Source organism: Montipora capricornis, chromosome 10 (genome assembly GCF_036669925.1).
Source record: "Montipora capricornis isolate CH-2021 chromosome 10, ASM3666992v2, whole genome shotgun sequence".
Classification (NCBI taxonomy): domain Eukaryota; kingdom Metazoa; phylum Cnidaria; class Anthozoa; order Scleractinia; family Acroporidae; genus Montipora; species Montipora capricornis.
Genome location: NC_090892.1, coordinates 49127600 through 49153616, shown reverse-complemented (window position 1 = coordinate 49153616; position 26017 = coordinate 49127600). Strand labels below are relative to the sequence as shown.

At 39.3% G+C, this 26017-nt stretch overlaps 1 protein-coding gene across 4 annotated transcripts; it reads left to right on the top strand.

The window, feature by feature from the left end:
- The first annotated feature begins 406 nt into the window (after positions 1-406).
- Positions 407-25300, top strand: LOC138018489 (nuclear receptor coactivator 5-like). Of its 4 annotated transcripts, none has more exons than XM_068865121.1 (6): positions 407-595; positions 10379-10730; positions 11921-12527; positions 13402-13598; positions 22055-22354; positions 23489-25300. In XM_068865121.1, the coding sequence occupies exons 2-6, from the start codon at positions 10415-10417 to the stop codon at positions 25009-25011; spliced, it is 2943 nt and encodes a 980-aa protein (XP_068721222.1). In that variant the 5' UTR covers positions 407-595; positions 10379-10414; the 3' UTR covers positions 25012-25300. The 4 variants fall into 4 exon arrangements, with proteins under 4 accessions (XP_068721222.1, XP_068721224.1, XP_068721223.1 ...); XM_068865119.1 differs by having other exon boundaries at positions 456-595; positions 13402-13640; XM_068865123.1 differs by lacking the exon at positions 10379-10730 and having other exon boundaries at positions 414-595.
- The last annotated feature ends 717 nt before the right edge of the window (positions 25301-26017 follow it).

The window sequence follows — 26017 nt, the reverse complement described above, 5'->3', positions numbered from 1 at the left end:
TTTTTTACGAAAACCGAAAACCAGATGTTAAAAAACGAAAAACCTGCAAACCGCAATGAACACCAAAACCGAAAAACCGAAGTCTTTTGGCACAAAAACCGATCTAAAAAATAGCCAAAACCGCAAAACCGAAAAACCCAATGTCCCCCTCCGACCTGCTTCAACTCCGACCTCACCAAACTTGAATAAATTTTAACCACAGGAAATAATGCTTTACAGTCAAATTTGTAGGAAAATTCTTCAAAAAAGCGTTTGTATGAGAGAAATAATCGCTGATTTTTGTTCTCGATCCCAGGCGCTACCATGAGCTCCTGAAGGCCAGGCTGCAACAGCTTATTTGAGCCCACATATATGAACAATGTTTGCCAGCGGATAACAATCTGAACCAAAACCCATAATAGTCACCACGTTTCATCCTCTGCCACCGCACCAACGATAACCGACGATCTGCTTCGCTAGAGGTCGCTTCCTTGATACCTGCGTTTTGGTCAGTTTTTGCCATTCTATTAGCAAGAATTCTCTTCCATTTGGCGTTGAAAAGGCTTTACTCAAAAGATAAAGAACACTGAGAACATAAAGTGGCCGTCCGACTGAGGTAAATATCTATTTTACTAGTGGTTTTTTTTTGCACGCTTTGAGCGCGTGGTTTGATCCCTGTCGAAGTTGATCTCGATAGGATTTTCCGCTGTTTCGGTAAACTTTTATTGCACACTTATTGATGATCTAGCTATACTTTCTTTCTCTTTAGAGTAACACTGCTTTAATCTCAAACAATTTTACTGTGGAAGTATATTTCGAAAGCGATACTGTTCTAGATTTGAATTGTGGTCTGGTGAAGAAGCTTGCATGTATTCTAATTCTTGTGAAACCAGCCATGAACTAATATCGGGCCCATTTTTGTATTGGGAATTTAAGCTATACTACAGCAGTGTAACGTGAGGTCACTTTCTGTGCTTTTCTTTTTCATTTGGAGAAAGGAGAAAAAATAATCAAATTGGTTTCATTTAAAGCAGCAATCTGGCGAAGGTGGGAGGAAATTTAAATTTGACAGATCTAGATTTTAGTAATCATCTAGGGAAACGCGTGTTTTCCAGCTGGTTTGCAAGTATCTATTTTTTCATAGGTTCCTTACTTGTTACTTTTTTTTTCTTAGAGTTCGTTGTTTGTTACTTGTACATTGTATTTTCTTAGAATGGTATAATGTCTGTTGAATGTTTGATACCTGGTTTGATGTATACAACCCACAAAGTTATGATTTCAGCTCAATCTTTCAAAACTTCTTGATAGTGTCTTCGTGATTTAAAGCTTTAAAAAGTGCCATTTTGTATTCATGGCATCCTATCGTTTTCATTTTCAGCGATGAATTGGAAACCTGAAGTGTAATTCGCATGATCTTTCAAATAATTTATTGTCTTCAAGGTTGCCCCCGATTTATTCAGCACACATGCGCAATATTTTATAGGCGCTGTACACAAATCAGTCGCTTCTTCCAAGAAGCAAAGGGCAGATCTAGTCATGAAAGTGTAAATATTGATTGTGTTGTTGAAAGGCCAGTTGGCACAGTATGCGCCATGTCGACAGCAAATACATAATGCCTGATTGGTCGAGTGGCCAAGATACGTGCTCCTGATTGGCTGAGCATGCCATACCTGCATTTAGTTGGTTACTTCATTTTGTATCCAACATCAATAATGAGTTGTTAAGCCGGGTTGTTTGTGTCAAAAATACAGGGAAATCAAGGGCTGCAACTGTAAAGGAAATTCCGAAAGGTTGATTTTTGTGTCTTACAATTAAAACAGAAAAAGATCACTTCCGTCAAAAGCTAAAAACTTGGATCGGATAACTGAAATCATCTGAAATCATTCGAGAGCTTTCACCTCGCTACGGTGTTATCCAACTGAAAGATTACCAAATGTATTAGTTCCCTTTTAATTACTGAAGAAAAGTATGATGTTTCCTACTTTATTTCTGTGGAAAATTTCATACTGGTATGATGAACCAATCATTATTTCGGAAAGAATTTGTAAAACTTCAGGGGCACCCAACGAGCAAATTTATCAAAAAAACCTTTGAGGATATTTCTTGGCTTCTTATAATGTTTAAAGATTGTTTAAGGGTCCACTGACGTATTTTTTGGGGTGTGTTGCTAAGGATGTAATGGGTAAGTAAATTGAGAGAATTTGGCATTATTTTGGTCAGTTTCCAACTTTTGTAAGCCAATGACCCTAAATGTGACGTCAACATACTACGCCTGTCGTCACGTGACCAATAAAAGAAAACTCTTAAATTTGTCGCCGTGCTACGCAATTTGGGTATTTAATCGATAGTTTGATAATTTGTATTCGTTTTTGCATCCAGCCAAGCATGGTTTTCTTTTTATTTTGAAAAATGTTCTTTTTAAAGGCATAAGCGATACTGAAATACCCATAACTTTTTCAAAAAGGATGATTTTAAAAAATCAATGCTTAGATATATTCTGTCTTTGGGGGTGAAACGTGCCTTGTAAAAGAAAATTAATTCAATTTAACGACCAACGGAAATTTAGCTTTTTCTCATACCGGAAGTCAGTTCGTTTACGCATGCACAGTTGATCTGAGAACGAGCGCGAGGAAGGGCGAGGAAAAACCTTCCATGGAAACAACAGTTCGTGCGGTGATTTCTGCTTGTGAGTGGGTTTTCTTGTCAGCTCATGATATGATGACGTCAGTTACCGGAAGTAATATTTCACCTCCTTAGCAATGCGCGAAAAATCTGTCTGTGGGCCCTTAAAGAGATGTTTTAATAAGCTAGAAAAATTTGATCTTTGTGCCTGAAAATTTTAGGGTACCGAATCTTCATTTCAGAAACTGCTAGCTGAACGTTACCATTGAAGAACTTGTCTGTGAACTATTTGCATGTGTGTCTTTTGGCATGCGTGTCATATCGCCCTTCTGGCGTGCCGTTTTGCACAGTGCTTTAGACAGAGGCTCTTGCGTGGCAAACAATAGCACCATGACACTTTTTTTGTTAATAAATATGCACATATCTGTGCCATTGTGACACACGTAGTGTTCCGTGCCAGCGCACGCATGCCAGTGCAATCGCCTTTTTCCCTTTTTTCCTGTGGAGGGTCACAATATTATTATTGTTTATGATAACCCATGCATTAAAAGACAAATCTCACTTTTGACTCACCTTTGGCTCAAAACAATCTTCTTGCGACAAAGTTGATAACTCGAATGTTCTTCACAGCAGCTGATTGTCGGTGGTCTTTGTATGATTCTTGTGCCACAGAGGGTCATAATATTTTGGCTCAAAACATTCTGTTTGCGACAAAGTTGATAACTCGAATGTGCCTCACAGCAGCTGATTGTCTGCCGCCTTTGCATGATTCTTGTGCTATGGAGGGTCATAATATTTTTGACAACTTGAAGGTCAATGACTACAGCTGTACCCTGAAAACCTCCCTCTGTAACTGTTTAGCCCTTTGATGCCTAAACTGGCCTAAACCGGCCACACTTGTTATTTCACTTTGTCTAATGCCAGACGATTTTACTTGTCAATGGGGAACCCCCAGGAGTTAATGGGTTGAAAGCAGTTTGTCTTTCCTTGTAACACTCTAGGGATGAAGACTATGCTACATGTTCCAGTTCCCCATCATCCAGTATGTCCAAGGGGTTACAAAACCCATTAAAAGAGTTCTGTGTAGTTGTTAAAACTTTTCTGGATGTGAATTGCTATTTTTTGGGAACTCTGAGAGTGGTATACAGGTAAACGGCTTTGCCAAAGGAAAACACCTGTTCCTGTTGTTTGCCGAAGTTTGGACCTGTGGGACAGAGTTAATATCTGGATAGATTGCCACCTGGGAATACCCAGTGCTGTATTCCTTGGGGGAGTCAGGCTGGAGTTTTGGTTCTCACCTGTGCTTTCTACTTCTATTATATTTGGGCTGAATTTTAGTTGATCTTAGCCAGACACGCTTTTCACAGTGTTACAGTCTTCCTCATCAAAATTGAATCTGAGCCAATAACATCTTTGTGTGAGATACATATACCTTGTAGTGGACAGTGCGTCCTACTGTACTTTACACTTACCCAAAGTGTAAATTTCATGTCAAGGATACTGTAGTAAGGTGGACAAAGAATAGATGCTGTGCCTTCAATTCCATTCAATGGCTGTGACCATAAATGCACTGGACAAACCAAATATCAGTTTGGGACACATTTACAAGAACAGCAAGCGGTCTTTCCTTATAAAAGGAAAAATTTCCAAACCAACTGTGCAATTTATTGCGTGGGATAATCTGAAACTTTTTACATCAAATTTAATTCTACCAATGCTCCTTTGAAGTGTGATGAAAGCAGCCAAATTACTTGACACCTACTGTACTATACATCTTATTAGAAAAGGTTGCAAATCAGTAAATGAATAGTTTGGTGCATGTGTAGACATGTATCCAGAGTGAGTCATTGCGTCCTGGCATGCTGGCATGTTTTTCTTTTGGACGCATAGTATATAGCAGAGATGTATCCAGAGTGCGTCATTGCGTCCTGGGACTCGTTTTCCTTTTAGACGCATAGAATATCGAACAAAGGGTCCAGTTGGACGCAGAAAAAAAGCGAATCCTTATGCAAATTACGAATGCCAGAAAAAACATGCGAACGGCGTATTTCACAAGGAAATTCAACATTCCCATTTCTCACATTGGAGAAATGACCGAGTTCCTGAAATTTCAAGGTAAGCTGTTATTTTCGGATTTTTGTAGTCGAATAATTTCATTTTGTCACCATTTAGCATTATGTCCAGCTTCATAAGTTCTGTTTTGAATTCACACGGTTGCGTGACATGATCTGAGCTGTTTTTTACGTGAGACAATCGGCGACACTTTCGATCTGCCGCGTGTGATAATAAAACATTTCAGTCGAAGTTCAGTTTGTTGCATGCTTTCCAAGTGAATTTCAAGCAATAGTTCGCTTATCATGAGTGAAATGACAGAGAATCCAAAGGCAAAGTATGTCATATTTTTGTTTTGTGTGACCCTGTTGATATTAATTTCGCGCGTGCACGTGTCATTGTCTCGGGTTCTTGTTTTGCACGTAACTTGTCTGTTTTGCAAATTATGCAACTTTTCTTCGGAGTTAAACATGAAACTTGAATGTATTCAATCGCTTGGTTATTAACATTGGCCATGGCAAAGTCACGGCCGCAAGGGCCGACGATGAAGTGTGTATCAATCGCTTACATTTGTTTACTCTTTTGTTCCTAAATTACACCTCAAGTGTAGTTAAAATAATTGAGATTCAGTTCTGTTTTTTTTTTTTGTTGTGGAGATCTAGATCATTTATCAACTGGAGCCAACAGTTCCTACAGCATACGGATTCGATTCCGAGACGTTTTCAATGTGATCAATGCAGCTTTGACAGCCCATACATTTTGATCGATGAATCAACAGGCACAACAGTTTCAAAGAAATTCTTTTGCAATTAGAAATCTGAAAGGGTACTGCAGCAGCAATTAAGAGGCAATAGATCGCATATTAATTCTTGAATATTAATAAGCTGGACCCCCAAAATTTTGCAAGGGACCCCCAAAATTTTCAAAAAGGGGTCCAGAGGACCCCCAAATTTGAAATCCTGGATTCATCTCTGAATTATAGAACAAAGGGTCCAATTGGACGCAGAAAAAAAATTGAATGTTTCTGCAAATTACAAAAGCCAGGAAAAACATGCAAACAGTATATTTCACAAGGAAATTGAACATTCCCATTTCTTACTACAGGGAAATGACAGAGTTCATTAAATTTCAAGGTGAGCTGTTATTTTTACTTTTTTGTAGTCGAATGATTTCATTTTGTCTATGACTATGTCCATAAGGAGTTAAGTTCTTGTGTTTGAATTCCCACATGTTGCATGACATGATCTGAGCTGTTTTTTGGGTGAGAAAATTGGCTACACTTTCGGTCTGCCAATGATAATAATATTAAATCTTTCAGTTGAAGCTCAGTTTGTTGCATGCTTTCCAAGCAAATTTCAAGTATTAGTTTGTTTATCGTGAGCGAAATGACAGAGAATGCAACAGTGAAGTATGTTAAATTTTTGTTTTGTTCGACCCTGTTGATGTTAATTCTGGGCGCGCACGTGTCATCACATTGTTTCTTGTTTTGCACGGAACTTGTCTGTTTTGCAAAGTATGCAACTTTTTTGGAGTTAGTGTTAAGTATAACATGCTTAACATGAAACTTGAATGTACATGTATTCAATTGCTTGATTATTAACATTGACCATGGCGAAGTCATGGGCTGACGATGAACTGTGTATCGCTTATAAAATTTGTTTACTCTTTTGTTCCTAAATTACACCTCAAGTGTTGTTAAAATAAATGATGCTCTTTTACGGAAAATTGAGATTCAGTTGTTTTTTTTTTGCTCTGGAGGTCTAGATCATTTATCAACTGGAACCAACAGTTCCTACAGCGTACAGATTCCTCGAGATGTTTTCAGGTGTGATGATGGAGCTTTGACAGTCCATTCATTTTGATCGGTGAATCAATGGGCATAACAGTTTCAAAAAAGAGCCTAAAAAAGAAACTCAGATCATGTCACGCAACACGTGGGAATTCAAAACTTAACTCCTCAAGCTGGACATAATGATTGACAAAATGAAATCATTCGACTACAAAAATCCGAAAATAGCAGCTTACCTTGAAATTTAAGGAACTCGACCATTTCTCCGTAGTGAGAAATGGGAATGTTCAATTTCCTTGTGAAATACGCCGTTTGCATGTTTTTCCTGGCATTTGTAATTTGCAGAAACATTCAACTTTTTTTCTGCGTCTAATTGGACCCTTTGTTCCATATTCTATGCGTCCAAAAGGAAAACGAGTGCGTCCCAGGATGCAATGACGCACTCTGGATACATATCTGACCTACAATGTACATGTATATTTGTTAAATACTCTTGTGTTCCTAAATTAAATGGCAAGTGTTGTTAAAATTTATACATTAAATGGCTAACCCTAATCTTGAACGGCATAGCCACACAGCTATTGAAAGCTCCACTGTAACTGTGTTAAAATGGGTGCATAAACTTAAATACTGTTCACTGGTGCTATCTGAATGGGTGCTTAGACTTAAATGCAAGAAATACAAGGCAGGTCAGATGGCGAGGGACATCGAACGAAGGAGGTATTTCGCGAAATTAATATTATATAGCTCTGTGGTTACGGAGAGTGTGAGAAATGGTTTGATGAGTGAGTTGTTGTATGCAGATGACTTGGTTTTGATGAGTGAGACGATGGAGGGACTGAGGGAGAAGTTCTGGAAATGGAAGAAGGCATTCGAGAGCAAGGGGCTGAAGGTGAACCTTGGGAAGACAAAAGTGGTAGTGAGTGGGGAAGAAGGTGAAGTGTCTGTGAGTAAGGTAGATCCATGTGGTATCTGTGGGAAGAGAGTAATGGCAAATTCAGTGTTGTGTGTGAAATGTGAAATGTGGAAAATGGATCCACAGAAGATGCACGAAAGTAAAGAGGGTGACCTCAAGGTTGGGGGAGATTTTGTGTGTGGAAGATGCAAGAAGCAAGCTGATGGATTAGTGGAACCAGTGGAGGAGTTGTGTGAAGAGGTGGAAACAGTGAGAGGTTTCTGTTATTTGGGGGATAGGGTGAATGCAAGTGGTGGCTGTGGGGCAGCTGTGACAGCAAGAGCAAGAATTGGCTGGGTGAAGTTCAGGGAATGTGGAGAGTTGCTACACTCAAAAAGGTTCTCGCTGAAGGTGAAAGGAATGGTTTATCGGAGTTGTGTAAGAGTGGCAATGTTATATGGGAGTGAGACATGGTGTCTGAGGGAAAATGAGATAGCAATTTTGAGAAGGACTGATAGAGCAATGGTGAGAGCATTGTGTGGTCAAAACTGATGGAGAAAAAGAAGACAGAGGACCTGATGGAGTTGTTGGGATTGAGGGAAACAGTGGTTCAGATGGCAAAGGCAAATGGAGTGAGATGTGTACGGGCATACAACTGTATGTTGAGGAGGGATGATGGGCATGTTTTGAGAAAAGCGTTGGAGTTAGAAGTGAAGGGCAAGAGGAAGTGAGGATGATCAAAGAAGGTGTGGAAGATGAAAGTGGAGTAGGAGAGCAAGAGCGTTGGTTTGGAGAAAAAGGACGCCATGAATCGAGCGAGATGGAGAGTGGGAGTTAGAAAGATTGCTGACAAAGTGGGGTAAATTCGGCCACCCCCGTTTACGGGGATAAACCCGGATCAAAAATTGGATTGATGATGATGATGAACTGTATATAATAGAATTAAAGATAAGGTAAGACTTTTTGAGTGTTATTGAACCTGTAATAATCATTCTAAGAATACTCCCATATGAATTATTATCAAAATAATGTACATGTAGGTTGGTGTGCGGGTCCCATATGAATAGAACCTGTAATAATCATTCTAAGAAGACTCCCTGTGAATAGTAAATATAGGTCCGTATACGGATCCCATACGAATAGCCACTGCCTAAAATAAATGATGCTCTTTTACGGAAATTGGGATTCAGTTTTGGTTTCGGCTGTGGAGGTCTAGATCATTTATCAATTGGAGCCAACAGTTCCTACAGCGTACAAATTCCTAGAGGCCTTTTTTCAGGCTTTGACAGCCCATACATCTCAATTTTGATTGATGGATCAACAGGCATAACAGTTTACAAGAAAATTATTGATCATTTTTATTAAGTTCATATTCAAAAGGAGGGACAAGACTTAATTTTTGTGTAATTAAGAAATCTGAAAGGGTACTGCAGAAGCAATTAAGAGGCAATAGATCAAATATAAATATTACAATACAATACTGATTATTAATTAGGTGGACCCCAAATTTTTCAAGAAGGGGTCCAGAGGACCCCCAAATTTCAAAATCTGGATCCATCTCTTTGTGTGAATGTACATGAACGTTCTAACCATGTCTTAATGTCAACTGAGTAGCAATGTAAACCTTACTGTACAGTACTTTCGTGGTGCTTGGAGTGGTGACTTGGAATGAATGACCCCTGAAAATATAGAGTGTAATTCTTGTGGAAGATAGCAAGACCGTTTTTCCAATCAATGATCAAAGCAAAGTTGCAAATTGATCATAACAATCGAGGGCATTTTTTCGTCAACAAGATACTAAATCGAAAGCTCAGTGTTTTTAAAACTTTTAACCAGAGAACGTTTTTAACTTTTCAATTATGCCCCCTGGTCACCCTGCGATTTTTAAAGATATTAAATCTGTTATCTAATTAACAACTAGACCCATAGCCCTTGCGGGAAAAGGGTCTAATTGTTTTGGTATCACCTAACTAAAGTGTTGTCAGACAGAAAGGGCGATAATAAAGTCAGCAAATGCAAGTTGAAGAAATATTTGTTTGGGAATAAAACGAAAGAAAGGGCGTCTCGCTTTTCGCTACTCAAGGACTATTGGTAGTCCTCAAGTAGCATAGCTAATTAAAATGCAGGATTTGCATTAGTCCACTAGTTGGGTGATACTAAAGAGCATTATACATGCACAATAATATCTTTGCATAGCAAAATCCAAAGAATTGATATCAAGTTGCAGGAACTTTTGACAAGAAAAATTCAAATATTAATATTAAAAGGTGTGATAGGTCTGATAAACAAGGTGAGAGAAAAACTTGAAAAACCTATGCTATGCTGACCACTGACAGCCATACATTAAGAGAAACTGAGATTTCTTTCCTTTGATGGACTCGTGTAAAGCAAGTCAAATAATAATTCTCACTGACACCAGCTGATTAATTAATAGCCTTCTTCTTGTATTTTTCTTTTCTCTCTTTGAGTGATTCATTTTCCTGGTAATGGTGCTGATACATGTATAATTGGTACCACCTGATGGCAGGTGTTGCCAATAATCACTGAAAGTTTGGATTTACCACCATCTCTTTGCATGGTCTCCTTCTGACATGAGATGCTAGAGATGGATTGTTATTAAATGTACGTTTTTTCACTGTGAATCAACTGAAAGCAAATCTTAGGCAGTATCTGCCTAGTCTTAGGCAAATAGTTTTGGTACTGTGCCAATCCTGCTTCTGGTCTTTATAGTGCCGGTAAGACATGCGGTTATTCAAGTCTCCATCCATTTTGGACTTTCAAGTGGGTGACTTAAAGACAGATTCCCTTTTTTTTTGGTGCCGTACATGGATGTTACCGGTACCTGTTAGTTGCTGGAAATGAAAGAAATAAGTTATCAATGGCAAGACATGGTGGATTTTCTATTAAAATTTAGATTGGATCAATCACTTATCATTGTCTTGTAATTTTTAGGGCAATGTCATCAAAATTTGAAAGTCCAAATATTTTTTTGCTTCCTTCATTTCATCATGGTTTGTCTTATTGATAACTGATTTTTTTAGTTTTCCAGCATCAGCAACTTCAGCTCAGATCTTAAAATGGCAGAATATGATAAAAGGGACACCAGATTACGAGAAAATCGAAAGGAGTCCCCTGACAGATCTGGAAAACATAGTGATTCAACTACGGATACCAACAGAAATGACCCCCGCTCTATTCGTTGCCGTGTTTTCATTGGCAATCTTCCAACCGAGATGAAGAGCAAGGAACTTGAGGAGACGTTTTCTCAGTACGGCCGGGTATCTGGTGTTTCGGTCCACAATAACTTTGGATTTGTTCAATTTGAAGATGAAAAATCTGCAGATGCTTCAGTTGCAAAGGAAAATGGCAAAGTTTACTATGGGAAACGAGTGGGTGAGTGGCTCACTGTCTCAAGAGCTGACTTCCCACTATAAAGATCAAGATAATTTTTGTGGTCTTCTGGCGTTAACTGGAGGTTTATCTCAAAGATAAACAGCTTTTACTTTCTTAAAGCAGTCATTAAGCAGTATATTACAAAAACTCAGACCCTTTCGAACACACCTTCTAGTCCTCCCTCTAATCCTACACATTTTTTCAAATTACCTTATGTTGGGCCCTTCTCTATTGTAGCACAAAACAGATTACGTAAATTACTTAAACGTTATTGTAACAATCTTGATGTTAAGCTAGCCTTTTCTTCCTTCAAGATCCGTAACATGTTTAGTGTGAAGGACCCTGTGCCTGTTGAACTCTGTTCAAATTTTGTCTACAAGTTTACCTGTGCAAGCTGTAATTCTTGCTATGTCGGCTAAACTAGCCGACACTTCTCGACACGCATTCGCGAACACTTAAACAGGGACAGGACCTCACATATCTTTAAACACCTTCAACAATCCGAGGCATGCCGTAACTCCTGCTCTGCGGAATGTTTTGAAGTTATAGACCGTGCGACCACAAAATTCCAGGTCAAGATAAAAGAAGCGTTACATATTTCCTGGTAGCAACCTTCTTTAAATAAGCAATTATATCATGTTAATTTAACTCTCTCGTTCTAATCAACATGTTCCATTGTACACTCTTTTTTGTTACCTTTGGCTATTTTGTTAGATTCCCAATTTATTTCACGTTGTTATTTATCTTTGTTTAGCATATTATAAATTCAAATGTAACTTCAAATTAATTCTACTTTCAACTGAAGATGGTCGTTGCACGACCGAAACATGTCTTGCAAATTTAATTTCAAATGTGTCGTCACTTTTATAAAAAATGTTGTTAGTCTGCTTCTTTCCAGATCTTTTACTTTCTTCCTTTTATTTGTGCAGGCCACTGGTCAGCAACAGTCACAAAGAAGTTCATTGTATGAACAGTTTTGCTTCTTATTCTAGACTGTGGTATTTTGTCTTTTGTTGTGAGAACCTCATCTGTACCTACAGCAGTACAGCTGTAGTGCTATGCCCAATAGTAACTATGTAACAGGATAATGTTAACCATGTCTTGTTTAATCAGATGCCACTTCTTCAATCCACTATTTGAACCTAATGTTGTCAAGTAATTCAGTGTTTCGTATTCTCATTTTCTTACAGATGTCAATTTAGCCGGAGAAAGGAGAAAGGCAAAAATGGATGAGAGACCTCGTGAAAGAGATGGCAGGCCACCTTTTCCATTTAACAGGAGAGAAAGAGATTTTGACCGTGATGGAAGACCCTTCAGAAAATCACCACCACGTGAAAGACCCAGGTTTGAGGATTATGATCGCTTTCCATCTCGCTTTGAGCCACCCTTTGACCGCCGTGGCCGTTCCCCATCGCCTCCTCGTAGAATGGATGACCGTCCTGGATATGGGAGGCACGATGACTACTACATGAGGGACCGCTACAGAGATGAGCCTCCTCATCACAGGGAGCCATATTCAAGACACCCTTTTGATCACAGAGGAGAACCATTTGACAGGGAGAGGAGGGAGCCTTACGATTCTCCCAGAGGTGCCTACCCTGATAGAAGAGATGAGCACTACGACCGGTATGATTCGTACAACCGTGATTACCCCAGGCCTGATGATTATCCAGGCCCTGCAAAGAGACCAAGAGTGGATTACAGTGATCGTCCAGATGACATGTACATGTACAATAGCGGCAAAACTATTGAGGCTCCAACTGATTGTGTGATTGTTGTGATGAACAAGCAGCAGAGGTATGCAGTTTGCATGTTGAAGGCTTAGAATGGGCAGTAATCCTATTCTTGCAGCTGCTCTAGAATTCACGGGGAATGAAGGGTGATGTGGAGAGATCTTTCAAGAGACATGTGTATTGTTTTCCCCACATCAGTCATCATGGCAAGTCCATTCTAGTCCAACTGTGAGAAGACTCTTAATTTCTTCCCACAGCATGAACTATGTCATTTCATTTCTTTAGGTCAATTTATTGTTCTGAATTTAACAACAATATTATTAATTTTTACATGTAATTCCTAGGTTTTTGCACACAATTTTGCTGTTGCTGGTCGAATATCTGTGACCTTTAACTTTCGCAGGTGTGCAAAATTAACTTGGGAGTTTTTTTTAGCAGCTGTGGAAACAATATCCACATTTGTCAGTCATCTCTCAAACATTTCTGTCGGATGTTTTATTGTTTGGTGTCTTAAATGTCACTGTGTAACATATTTTATAGTATGTGTTGTAAGGGTGGTGCATGTAGTTGAAGTACTATGTATGGACCAAGAGTGAATTACATGTAGTAATAATTTAGCAACAAGTCAGATACACTTTAGTTTCACTTTTCGTACTTAGTATTTCCGGTTTTGCCTGCGTAGTAAGGCATGGAGGGTGGGAATAATCGATGCTTAGATGTTCCAGTGTTCCAGACACAGTTTGGAGGGAAAGTCAGATTTTTCAAGCTTGAATTGACAGTATTGTATTTTGTACAGTTAGCAGTTCATGTTTCCCTTGTTTTCACCTCTGTTTGGAAGTCTCAGGTCATGTATCATTATGTGTGAATACTTGGCCTGAGCAGTTTTTGTAATGGTAGCATTACCCCTCTAAAATAATACTTTGCCATTTTACAAACAGAGGATATGCAGAAATGGTGGAAAGACGGCTGAAGTCTGTGGGATTAGTAGTAGAGCTGCATTTCCATGGATCCCAGCCAATATCAGAGCTGCTGGATGATGTTGCACGTCGTGGTGTATTGTATGCAGTGGTCATAACCAGTCAGCATGAGATTCACCGCTCAGTCACTGTCAACATTCTACATGGAACTCCACAAGGTAAAGATCAAAATCTCCTTGCAAGGATAAAGACGCATACTGGTAAGAGGTATATAGGGGGCACAGGCTTTTAGAACACAGGTGCATTTGTGTGTCCAGGAGCATATTATTTTTTATCAGCATTGTTAATTCACAAGAGCAACATCACAGTAGCTTCCTGTCATCTTCATCCACTTCCATTGCGTGGAGTATGATCCCTGGCAGTAAAGCTTCCTGTAAGCTATCCAATTTTCCCAAGAGCAACAACTTAACTATATTTGCAAGGTAAACATTAATGCATGACTTGACATTGCCAGTGTCCCTTTTTCGCAAAGCAAGTAACAGGTTGGGTCACTTTCTGTCATAAGCGTGCTCAAGAAGACAGTGTGGTATGCTTGTGGGCAACAGAATTACTGTATAAACTTGTGTATAAGCTGCGTCTTTTTGCTGAAATGTTGGGCTCAAAATCATGGGTGCCGCTTATATACGAGACCATTGCTTTCAGAGGGAGTAAACTGGCTGGTATGGGGTCACAAATCACACTTAAACCTTCAGTAAAGAAAGATTAAACATATTTTTAGACCGATGACTTCAATACTGATCTCTCCACCACTTGCGAGAAAATATCATGCTATTCGGGAGAACTTACATGTATGAGGCATGTGGCCGACTCTTTTGTTGCCCTTCATTACTTGCATGGCATGTTTGTCCATGGGTTGTTAAACTCTCGTTAGCGACACGTTTTTCTTCGATCAAGGGTTTTCATATGTCTGTATAAACATGGCATACACGCACAGCTGATGTGATCACGATGAACAATGTGACTCAGTCCAGACCTCCTTCTGTAAATGACTGCCTGTAAATGACTGCCTGGTTACTAACAGACGGTATGCTTGTGGGCAACAGAATTACCGTAAAAACTTGTGTATAAGCCGCATCCTTTTGCTTAAATATTGGGCTCAAAATCATGGGTGCAGCTTATAAACAACACCATTGCTTTCAGAGGGAGTAAACTACATGTAGCTAAGCTAAACTAAGCGATCATTTTGTATCGTTTCCTGCACTTCATTTTTTGCTCAAATTTCATCGGTTTTATTTCAACTCTGGGCTTTAACAATGAAGACAAGTGTTGTCAGTCCCAAGACTTTGGGAAGTCTATTAAAGATAGCTTTTAAAAGATATTTTAAGAGTTGATCAACTTCTTATTAAGATTGCTGCAAATACACAGCATTACATTTCCACACAATTGAATTTATCACGTACAAACAAACAAACAACTTTTTTGCCAGAGTGCTTTTTTCAAAATCATGCTTGAAATTTGGGGGTGCGGCTTATCCACCGGTTTTTACGGTATATATATTTGCATGTTGCATGTATGTTATAAAAAAAACCTACTTTGCTAGGAAAATTTTTCCCCACCACAGCCTTTGTTGTTTTAATTATGGATTAATGTTTTTCCTCAGTTTTATTACAGTACAGTACTTCTTTAGTGTAGAGTGTTGTGCATAATTTGATGACCTTTCTGTGGATTGAAGCAATAATCTGGGATGAAGCTCTTGTTTCATCTCACCTTTTAAAACCATTCCTAGGGGGATGGGGGTAACCCTCACCACTCCCCCCTCCTCTCCAAGAAAAACACCAAGAAGGAAAGATAAACTGCGTACATCTGTTTTTGCAACCTAATGACTTTCTTGGAGTGCACTATCAAAAAGTTGGGCCTTTGTACGTGCAGAGTACTTTGATTAAACAGAGTACATTGATTAAACAAATGTGACATGAAATGGTTGCAGCATCAAACCTTTGATTGATTCATTCTTCATGTATTCATTAAAATGTTCTGTTCTTCACAGCCCTTTTAGCAATACAGTTGAGACAACATTTTCACAAAAATGCCTTGAATTGGTGTGTGATGCATCTTGTCTATGCGATTGTTTTTGCTTCTACCTACAGAATCTGTTCGGCTCTTATCACAATTGAGCACTTCATTTTTGCAACATGTATGATATTCATTACAACATACCATAAGTAATTAACTTCTTTCAAGGTCATGGACCAAGACAGTTGCAATCTGGTTACTTCGGTGGGTTACTTGAATTGTGTTGATTAATCATCGGAATTGAAGCACTTTAAATTCAAAAGTGCTGGCTATTTATTATTGTCCAACTTACAATACATTCAGACGAGTTACATTTTATGACTGCTTCTCATCCATGTTACCATATTAAGAGTAGGAAATGGTGCAGTATGCAAGTACATTAAAATAATGTCCAGTGAAATCATCCTGCTTGTGTACAGGCCTAATGTACAAAAAACAGGTTTGTCAGCTATACGGTGTTGTGTATAGTGCTTTGGTTTGAACCTTTTTACAACCTTTTTAAATACTCTTTAAGTTGTATCCGTTATATTGTTGCTGTAAATAGAACTATGTTGATATTGTAATCCTCATTACTTCTAGGGCCAAAGCTGGCTTCACTTTCAAAAATGTTAGTACTACATCAGACAATTTTAATGGGTACCGGTTCGCCAGTTAATTACTGTAAGTCACGGGGACTGCATGTACAGCATGAAACATTCAGAGAGATCAACATGGTGTTGTCAGTTCTTGTAAATGTGGTGAAACCCAAGGGGAAATTATATTATATAGCATGTCCTTCCAAGCTGGTAGCATTCTCAGTTTTCATCCCATTTGCAGTAATCCACAGTAATGAGAAACCTCTTGTAGTTAATAATGTTGAATACACTTTGTACTTTGATGTCAGTACTCAGCAGTGGAGATGTGGTATGCATACATGTAGTGTATCAGATTTTCGTTGGCAGTGAAAAATGCTTGTCACATGGCAGCAATTATGTGACGAGCAGTGTCACTGTAGATTAGAATGGTATGTTATGAAATGTTGCTGTAAAACATTTTTCTGCTCTCTTTTTGTGTGTGCAAAATTACTGTTGTCTGTTTGTCAGTCTGATAGAAACAATTGACCATGAACGTGTATATTTATGAGGTGGTGTGGGTAATTTTTACACTATATGTAATTTATTCAGTACACACTATAACACGTCACACACAAAAGTTGTCTGTTACAAATTCTGGTTGTAAAGATTGTGTTGTCTTTTTGTTGTTTGTAAATGTTGTGTATGAATGATGATGTAACTATAGCAACAGTAATATTTTCACGTGTGAAGAGCTTCATGTGTGAAGATATCATGTTTTCACACGAAACTTCACATGGAATTTCATTGATATTTATATAATAAGAGTTAAATCTTTTTCTTGACCAAATCAGATCGGTTAAGCATGTGCTTCGCAGGAAAATTTCCAAGAAGAGGATTAAGCTGTCTTCCAAGCCATGGGCAAATAAGGAAATCTTAGTTAAAGTAAACTGTACATAAAATAGGATTGTTGTCAACGATTAAGAAGGAAAGTAAATCTAAATAGTTTAATTTATTTTTCTCTTAAGATATCTAAGCATAATAATAGATGAAAAGCCATGGTTTGGTATCAGGTCAGTTTTAAGTCCTGGTAAATGAAAAATGGTTACATTAACCTTCCTTGTTGATAACCCCAAAGACATTGCTAATTTGGTCTTTTCTTGTAATGTTGGTGGTCTGCTTGAGCGAAAAACCCCAAAGGGATGCACACCCCCTCATTCTAGGGGTAACTGGCCAAGATCACTTCACATGAAATCTGGCCCATACAGTCTACCCGTCTCTATTTTAAAAATTATTAGGGATTATACATGTATATCCGAACCTTTGGCATTTTTGGTGTGACTCTTTTGCCAGTAATAAATTCCCAAGCAAGAATTTACCCAATCTTTAAGAAAGACAAAGACAACTGCATTTGTATGTAGTGTACATTTGGATGTATCATCGCCTCCATAGATTATTTGAAGATTCCCCTCCCACTTTAGTTGAGCATTCAGGAAAAAATGTTCCACCATGCATGCTCTTAGCTTTATACCTGAAGCAATCCATAAATTCCTTGATGATAAATTTGGTTGTGGTAAAGTTATTGAGTATACCACAAGGTACTGTAAACCGTGGAAATCTATTTGGTAACCTGTGGTGTTCTATAAGGTTCCATTTTTGGACCTTTTTTGATTTTATTTTTTTATGTAGATGATCTGTTAAACTCCTCGGCATACTGACTTTCCATTTACACATGTAGTTTCTTTGCCTTTCCAGCAAGACTTAATCACCTCGAAGTAACCCTAAATCAGGAACTTAACTCTAAATGGTTGACATGTTACTGCTTAACACTTGTATCTCAAATATAATTTTACTCTTTTTCACACGAACAAACTAAAGCCTAATCAGTCTTTTAGACATAAAGTTGATAGGGAATGTATCAAACAAGTTGAGTCTGCTAAATACTTAAATTTTACACAAGGAAACGTGGAAAAAATCAAGTTCATGAACTCTGTCAAAACTGTAAGACTGTGGGCATCTTATCAGAAGTCAGATATTTTATCAATTGCGATATTCTTGTCACACCTGTAACTACTCTTATTTTTCCTTTTGTTTATGATGTCAGTAAAAAAAGGAAAGGAAAGGAAAGGAAAGGAACTTTATTTAAGTGTCTAGTCGTTCTAGCGCTGGAGCGCTAATTGGGGAGACTGTAAATTGAAATGAACAATGAAAGTAAATCAAGTCTCTGGGACTTTACATTTTCTCAGTCTCTCGCACCGTTATTTGTCATGCTGTTATCCAAGAAAGGAATAATTCTTCCCCTAATGTAGTTTCAAGTCTCTCAACCTACTTAATTAACCTTGAACGTGTCATAAGATTATAGTTACTCTCAAATGTTTACCGGTAGCCACACAGACTGTTACCTCCATATTTTAAGAATATTTTAAATTCGCCTCTTCTTTGCATCCCTATTCTACAAGCCGGTCATCTGAGGCCAATTTTGACTAATATCACTTTGGTCAATACTGCCCAATATGGACTACACTCGTAAAATGTACTAGCTTTTGCCTTTTAAACTTTCCCCTAACTCTTTTACTAAGTCAAATTCTCTTTTGTTTTACCCGTTTAACACTTTTAAGAACGTCATGCTGAATTGTTATACTCTTTTAGCATCGTGCTTAGTGCAATGAGAAGTACTTGTTATCGTAAAGATTGATTTAGTATTGATTTTACGTTAAAGTTGTATTTGATTGGAATCCACTATACTAGCTTCTTCTTGGATAGAGCCAACCCACTCCCCATCTGATTATTAGATACATTATACAGTGTGAAAATTATCTTGTCTCCTAATTCTAATTTTAAATGTGTATCATTTAAGTCCAATAAATTTTCTGTCTGTGTGAGGGGGGGCTGAAAGGGATGGAATTGTTACTTATTTTGCGGCCATTTTCTCTTTAATAGCCATTTCATATTTGCAACACAATTCAAAATGACCTTGTCAATGCAGCAGTCGATTGGATGGGGCGCTCTCGAGGTCTGGTTCCACCTTAGCATTGATGCAATGATGCTTAAAGCTGTTCATAATTCGTCCCGCTTAGAATTTCCCTCCATCCGTAATCTTTGCATACAGCTGTCTTGCATATAGGTTATGCATTTTCCATAGTAATGCATACAAATCCTATTATTATATTCCCCTATGGAATAGCGTTTCTTTATCTGCTCATGTAAGTGTCTACTGCTGATTTCCAAAAGAATGCGTTATACCCTAAGACAGTATTGTGTTGTGGCTGAAAATGTTGTCATGTATCTAGTCGCATGTGTATTTAGCCTGGGTTTTAATTCAGTCTCTTGTGGCGCTGACTCCTTAACAGCTTGTATAATCTTAATGCCAGAATTATCAAATATTTCTTTGTGTTTGTCCTTCTCCGAAGTTATTTGCAGCTATTCATTTTTGTGCCATTTCCTAAGCAAAAATCTTGGCCAGTTTTGCCTCCTATATCAATTATACCACTACAAACTCGCGACACTCTAATGTAACATGGTATTATAATGCATCAGTCCTAAGTGCGGCAAAGTGGCTAGGGTGTGAAACGTGCTAAACATGTGAAGTCGGTCATTTTAAATCACACTTTGCAGACCACTGTTTCAAGAAGAACAAAACAGGGTTCCACCCTTTTATTGATTTCTTTGCATCATTGCAGCAGGAAATAGTTTGTTTTGTTGGAAAAATTCCTTGATGGTCCTTAAGATCTGATGAATTGCTGTTAAAATTCACTCTCCTCTTCCAAAATACGAAGCGGCTAGTTGAAACAACTTTGCGTTTGTAACACTGCATTCTGTAATAGTCCTTGTCAGGAGCAAAACTGCACATGTCTTGTGGATTGCTTGTTTTTCTGCATACATGTTAGTCCATTTATTCGCATAACAGCTAACTATTGGCCGTTTTTATGCTAGAGACGTTAAGGTCGTCAAGACGCATTTAACGTCTGAGACGTTAAAGCCGTCTGGTATAAAAACGGGACGCATAAAAGTAGACGACCTAACAGAAAAGAAAAAAAAAACCTTTTTTTTCTGAAAAAGACTGGGTTCTATCCTCTGAAGACACTGGAGACGAGGAAACTCGGCGCTAAATAAACTTGAAGCGCGCGAGTATTCGAACAAAATAAACACGGCGGAATTACAATTTCTTAAGTCCATTTACTCGACGTCGCCAAGAAAGGCAAGATATGGAAATACAAATGTTTTTAAAGAAGAAAAATCAATCGAGAAAGCGGCTTTTGCAAGATATGGACGAAGAACTAGATGTGGCTCAGGCACTTGGCTTGTGTGCCGTAGCTATAAAGAGACCAAGGAAAGGACGAAGCGTGGATGAAGAAAGGAGTTCCTCGTTCCTCGCGACTCCTTCAAATTCTTCTTGGCCACCATGTTGTTTAAGCGCTAAGCCTCGATTTCAGGATTAAACGCTAACTCGTGCCAGTCGTCTTTGGACGAGTAAGGGCTAAATGCGCCCCAGTAAGGGCGTCCAGTTTTTATACTAGACGCATTTAACAGACGACTTTAACGTCTCAGACGTTAAATGCGTCTAAACGACGCACTTAACAGAAGACGTTAAAGCTGTCAGACGTTAAATGCGTCTGTCTTATATACCGCTTTGATATTAGACGTTAAAGTCGTCTCAAGACGACTTTAACGTCTCAGACGACTTAAACGTCTCTAGCATAAAAACGGCCATTAATTGCCGCGTTAGTGGTTGAACATTTGATTATTATAATTGCAATAGACCTTGAAGGCGTGTGTTTGCAAACGCCGAAGTAAAAAGTTCCCTTACATGTAAATGAAATCGTAAAATTGTTAATGGTAACGAAGTTGCCAGGTTTAAAGTGATTTTTACTGTAAATTTCCTGCTATGTTTGGCACGATCTCTTTAAAGGATACAGTAAGGTAGCAAAATGGATGAAGGAAGACTGGTTGCCTAACCCCTCCCCTACTGTGACAACCATCCTCACAACAACACTTTCATGGTATAGTCATCCACGCACCACTCACGGTGCTTTTGAAGGGGAGGAAAGAAGGGGCGTGTGTGTTTGTGGGGGGAGGGGGGAGGTAGAAACAAACAAACTTTCAACAAAATGTATGCGAGTAGACGAGATTGTAGAATCTATTCTTTTAATGTAAAAGTAGTTGTAAAAGTGGATTATTAATGCAAATACTTGGCACTATTCAAAAGGGCATTGTGAGCAACAAGTACGTCAAGATGGGTGAAAGATGACTGATTAGAAAGTTCAGGGTCTGCCATTGTAACGAACTTCCTCAATACAGTAACACACATGGTTGGCAGAAAATACCCGCTTCCCTTTCATCCACACACTTGTCACACAGAATTAGCCGGGAAAGGGAGAAGGGGCGTGGCAACGAAAAAAAAACGTAAAACAATCCCAGGAAAACGTCCAAAAATTGTGAAAGCTCTGCTTCGTTAAAAACGATGTTTCCAAAAACAGAACTTACCTTAATTTACTTTAAATGCTTGAAAGTTATGTGTATGTTACGAATTGCTGTTATCGCGTTTTCAAGGGTAACTTTTGAATTTGGAAGTGACGTCTCTCAGTGCAAGCGAGATAGCCACTCTAAGCGATCACTTGGTGAAGCGAATTGTTTGGTATTGTTCTTTTCCTCAAATTTAGACGTCCATCAGACTTAAAATTTCTTGCCGTAAAATTTCTATGTCAGTGAATGCAAATAAATTGATTACATACCAATTGCCTCTGGTTCATTGTTTGAAGCAAAAGTTGATTGCAGGTACATTGGAACTGGAAAAAGGTATCCAGAGGATTATGACTATAAATCTGAATTCTGCTGCCATTTTCTTGATTTTTGTGAATCTCGAATTGGCTTTTGTTTTAAATTTTCAAAATTTACTCAATGGACCCCAAACGTGATCAAAGGTTCAAAACTCGAGGAATTTGTTTATTGCTGCTTTAATTCCTATTCATTTTGGAATGTGACGTTAACTTGCCCTACTGTCATTTTTCACCTCTTGTTTCATGTCCAAAACCATTTTATTTTCCTCACAGAGCATAGAAACATGCCTCTCGATGATGCTATGAGACTAGTTGGACAAAATTTTGATCAATATATGCAAGATCTACGAGAAAGAGCGAAGTCTAGCGGTACCCAAGATCTCGACAAGACAAGAACGGCAGCAGCGCCCCCAAAGACTGAAGGGAACTCTGATATAACGTCACTTTTGAGCAAAGCAGCAACCGGTGCAGATCTTTCAGCAGATCAGTTGACAAAGCTAATAGACAACTTGTCCAAACGCCAGCAAGAGATTTTAGGAAGTCCTGCAACGACAGCCACTAATGGCAAAGGAGGTAATTGCGTTACACGTTTTCTTTTTCGTGCGTTGTCGACACGTTTTCGGTAAGATCCCGAGTTACAGCCTGTGGAGCATCACTGCCTTCATGAAGTGTCTTTATTGCAAATGTGAAGTGCGCGTTCGTATGTTTGCGTTCCGCTAGAAATCGATGCGTGATCATCACACTTGACAGTAATGTAGTCACGTTTAAGGTTGGTGATGGAAAAAATTTGATGGAAAGGAAATTAGCTCAAACATTAGCTTCCCTTTGGATTACATTTGAATTCGAACGAAAGGTGAATAAACGTAGGAAACATCTTACATATTAATCGAAATTTAGTGAAAACTGATAAACTGCATTGTAGCACTCAGTCATCTATAAAATAATTGAAATACCTGACTTTATTTCCAAATCTGGTCTTGACCATGTGTTTTGAACCCAATTAAATTTATCCTGAAAATGCTTTCATTGACTTAACATTGATGGAATTAAGGTAAACAAAGAAGGAGTGTTAAATGACCTTAAATCGAGGGTTGGCATAATTTCGTCACTTTGTTATTTGTCGTGTGAAGTAAAGGTAATCTCACGAATCGGCAAACCATCACTTAAAGCAATTGTGGGTTACAAGTTATTCTTCGGACACAATTTCTCGTACCATCGGCCTAACAAACCAACTTTGAACACGTTTCTTTGTCCTTTCTCCGCAAGGTTAATATTAAAAGGTTAGTATTATCTGTGGGGTAAATTCTGAAAGTCCCACCATGCATTACTCTCAACTAGAGGTGTTAATTGCTCTTCCAAGATTTTGTGGCCAAGAAATGCCATGTTTGTGGTCAATGGTAAATCCTTAATATTTTCGAAGTCCTTTACCTGCCAACGTTAATCAAAAGAGGTGTTCCATTCTGTGCAAGATACCATAAAAAGGCGCAATTTAAACCCATAACGTGAAAAGCTCCAGAGCGGCGCACAATTCTAAAACGAAACATCAGTTTTGGTGAATGTAAATTCATTTATTCGATTTTGCTGCTGGAGTTCATCATGCAAGAGAACTTAAAATTTTCATGGCATTCAGTTTTTTGTCCTTTCTTAGGTTTGTTTTGGTATTTAAGGTTCATCTTGGTTCCTTTGCACTCCCTTTTTTTTTACCAGGCGTTACAGCAAGTCAATCAAGCCAGCCAGCTGTGGATCCTCAGTCTATTGCCAAACAACAAGCAGATCTACAAGCCAAAATATTAAGTATTTTGAATCCTGGTGGAAGCGCTTCATCTAGTAGTAGTAGTTCAAACGCTAGCACTCTTCCATCGCAAAAGGCAGTTTTACCTGGGCAGAGTGCAGGTGCTGCCACCGGAGCATCTGCTCAGGCAGCTGGAAAAACAGGATCATTGAGTACCACTGCAAAACCGATCTTTCCACTCTATCCAGCCCAGCAAAAACTTCCGTCATCTTCTACTAACAATTCAACGTCAACAGCTAGACCCTCGTTGGGAGTCACAGCCTCAAATCCTGTATCTTCCGCGACAGCGAACCAAGTTGGAAAGACATATAAGGCGGCATCGCTCCAGGGAAACACAGCTGCTTCAAGCTCGTATGGTGCGGCTTCATCAACAACTTATCTGTCCACCAAGCCTGTAGCTCCAAACACTTACACAGTAGGATCAAACCAAGCTACTCAATCCCACGCTTCTTATGGTGCAAAGCCAACAGCAGTAAATGCCTCCCAAGGCTACTCTGCTGCAACTCAGAAAATTGGTCAGCCTCAACAAGCATCTGTTGGCCAGGCAATTTCAACAGTTGGTGCTCAAAGACCCAGTGTCGCACCAGCTCAGAGAATGGTAGCACCTACTTCTGGTCCAAGACCGACTTCCAATGTCACATCAGGCCAAGTCAGAACTCCATTAACAACCAAAAGAGGTCTTCTTGGAGCTGCTCCGGTAGGTGTACCGAGGTTAGCCACACCATCTACCGCTGTGAGGACGCCATCAGGTACATCAGGTGTGCGTATGGTTAGCCCTAGAGGCCCATCACCGAGTGGAAGAGGCACGGTAAGGACTGCTTCCCCTGCCAGTATTCAAGGACAAACTACTCCTACTCGTGGTGGAGCAGTCTCAGTTCGCGGTGGAGGCAGTTATATTAGAGGAGGAGTTTCCGTTGGAACTCCAGGTCGAGGCATTACGGCCCCACAATCTGCTGCATCTGGCAGAGGTGAAATTCCTCAGCGTGGTGGTACTGCATCTGTCTCTGTTGCTGTTGCAAGAGGTGCGGCTTCACGTGGTACGGCTGCACGTGGTACTCCAGCAACCCGTGGTTCCCCAACCACTCGTGGTACTGCATCCCCACGTGGCGCTCCACCTTTGCGCGGTGCTCCCGCCTTGCGTGGTGCCTCTTCGTTGCGTGGTTCTCCTGGACTTCGTGGTGCTCCTACAGCTCGCGGTGCCTCAGCACCTCGTGGTTTACAAGCTGCTCGTGGTATGACAGGCACTCGTGGTACCTCAGCAACTAGTGCCCACCTGACAGGTGGTCGTGGTTTATCCGCAACTCAAGGTGCTCCTATACGTGCTATTACACCGGGTGCACGCGGAAGTCGTGGTGCCCTCAGGGGAGCTCCTCTGATGCGTGGAGCTCCTGCATTTCGTGGGGGTCGTGGCAGTTATGGTGGACGTGGTGGTTACTGAACTATGAACGAGTGATCTCTGGACTTGTGTGGTCTCCTTACCAGTTACGACGCATGCCAACTTTTACCATTTTGTTTTACATTGATGCCTTGCCTTGCGCTTAATCTCTATCAAATCCTGTTTAAACTTTTATCATTGATTTTAAAAGTGCTGCTTCGTTTTTATGAACTTAGTTCAATCTTGTGATTGTCATTTTCCCCGAGAATATGAGTCAGATAATTAGTGGTGATGTATTGTAGTATTTCAATGCCAATTTTACCCACTGTTATTAAACATAGATGTTAACGATTCTTTTACAGCTGTCTTGTTTAGTTACTATCGAAAGGAGGCAGCCATAGAAATAACCATTCTGGACACTTCACGTAAAGTAAGAAAAAAAAGGACATTTAAATGTCCACGGGAGTCCCATAGCGTACCTACGTCACGTAGTTTGCATTTAGCTAAGTGATCGCCTACTTCGAAATCTCGCGCTATCCCTGCCCCCCAGTGATTGAAAAAAAGACACTTTTCAAGTCATTTGTAACCTGGTATGCTCAACGTTTCTTTTTCGAGTTTTCCCGAGTCGTCATGATAATCCCTGGCCAAACTTCGTTCGAGATGGTAGATTTGGTCTCTGAGAACTCTGCATTGGAAATATTCAAGATTTACAGACTGCGCAGTTGCTCTTCATGAAGGTTGCTTAATCGCTTAAATGTGTCTCTTAAATTCTGATCTAATGAAATGACAAAGATTGCGAGGATCTGCTAGCATCTTACAGATGGTCATGGTTCTGGGATTTGTAAAAGAATTCGGTTTCTCGTTGTTTTGTTAAGTCATAGTTGTCGATCAAACTAGGCAGTTAGAAATAGGATTCAACAGTTCATGCACTAGAGAAAGGCTGGCCTTGTGCCCTACAGAGATTTAGGGTGTTTTATGTTTCAAGGAAATGTCTTTTGACTTGACATTCAGGGAAACAAAACTAAACTCTACGCGTAAGGCATTACTCTTACTGAAATTCGAACTAGCA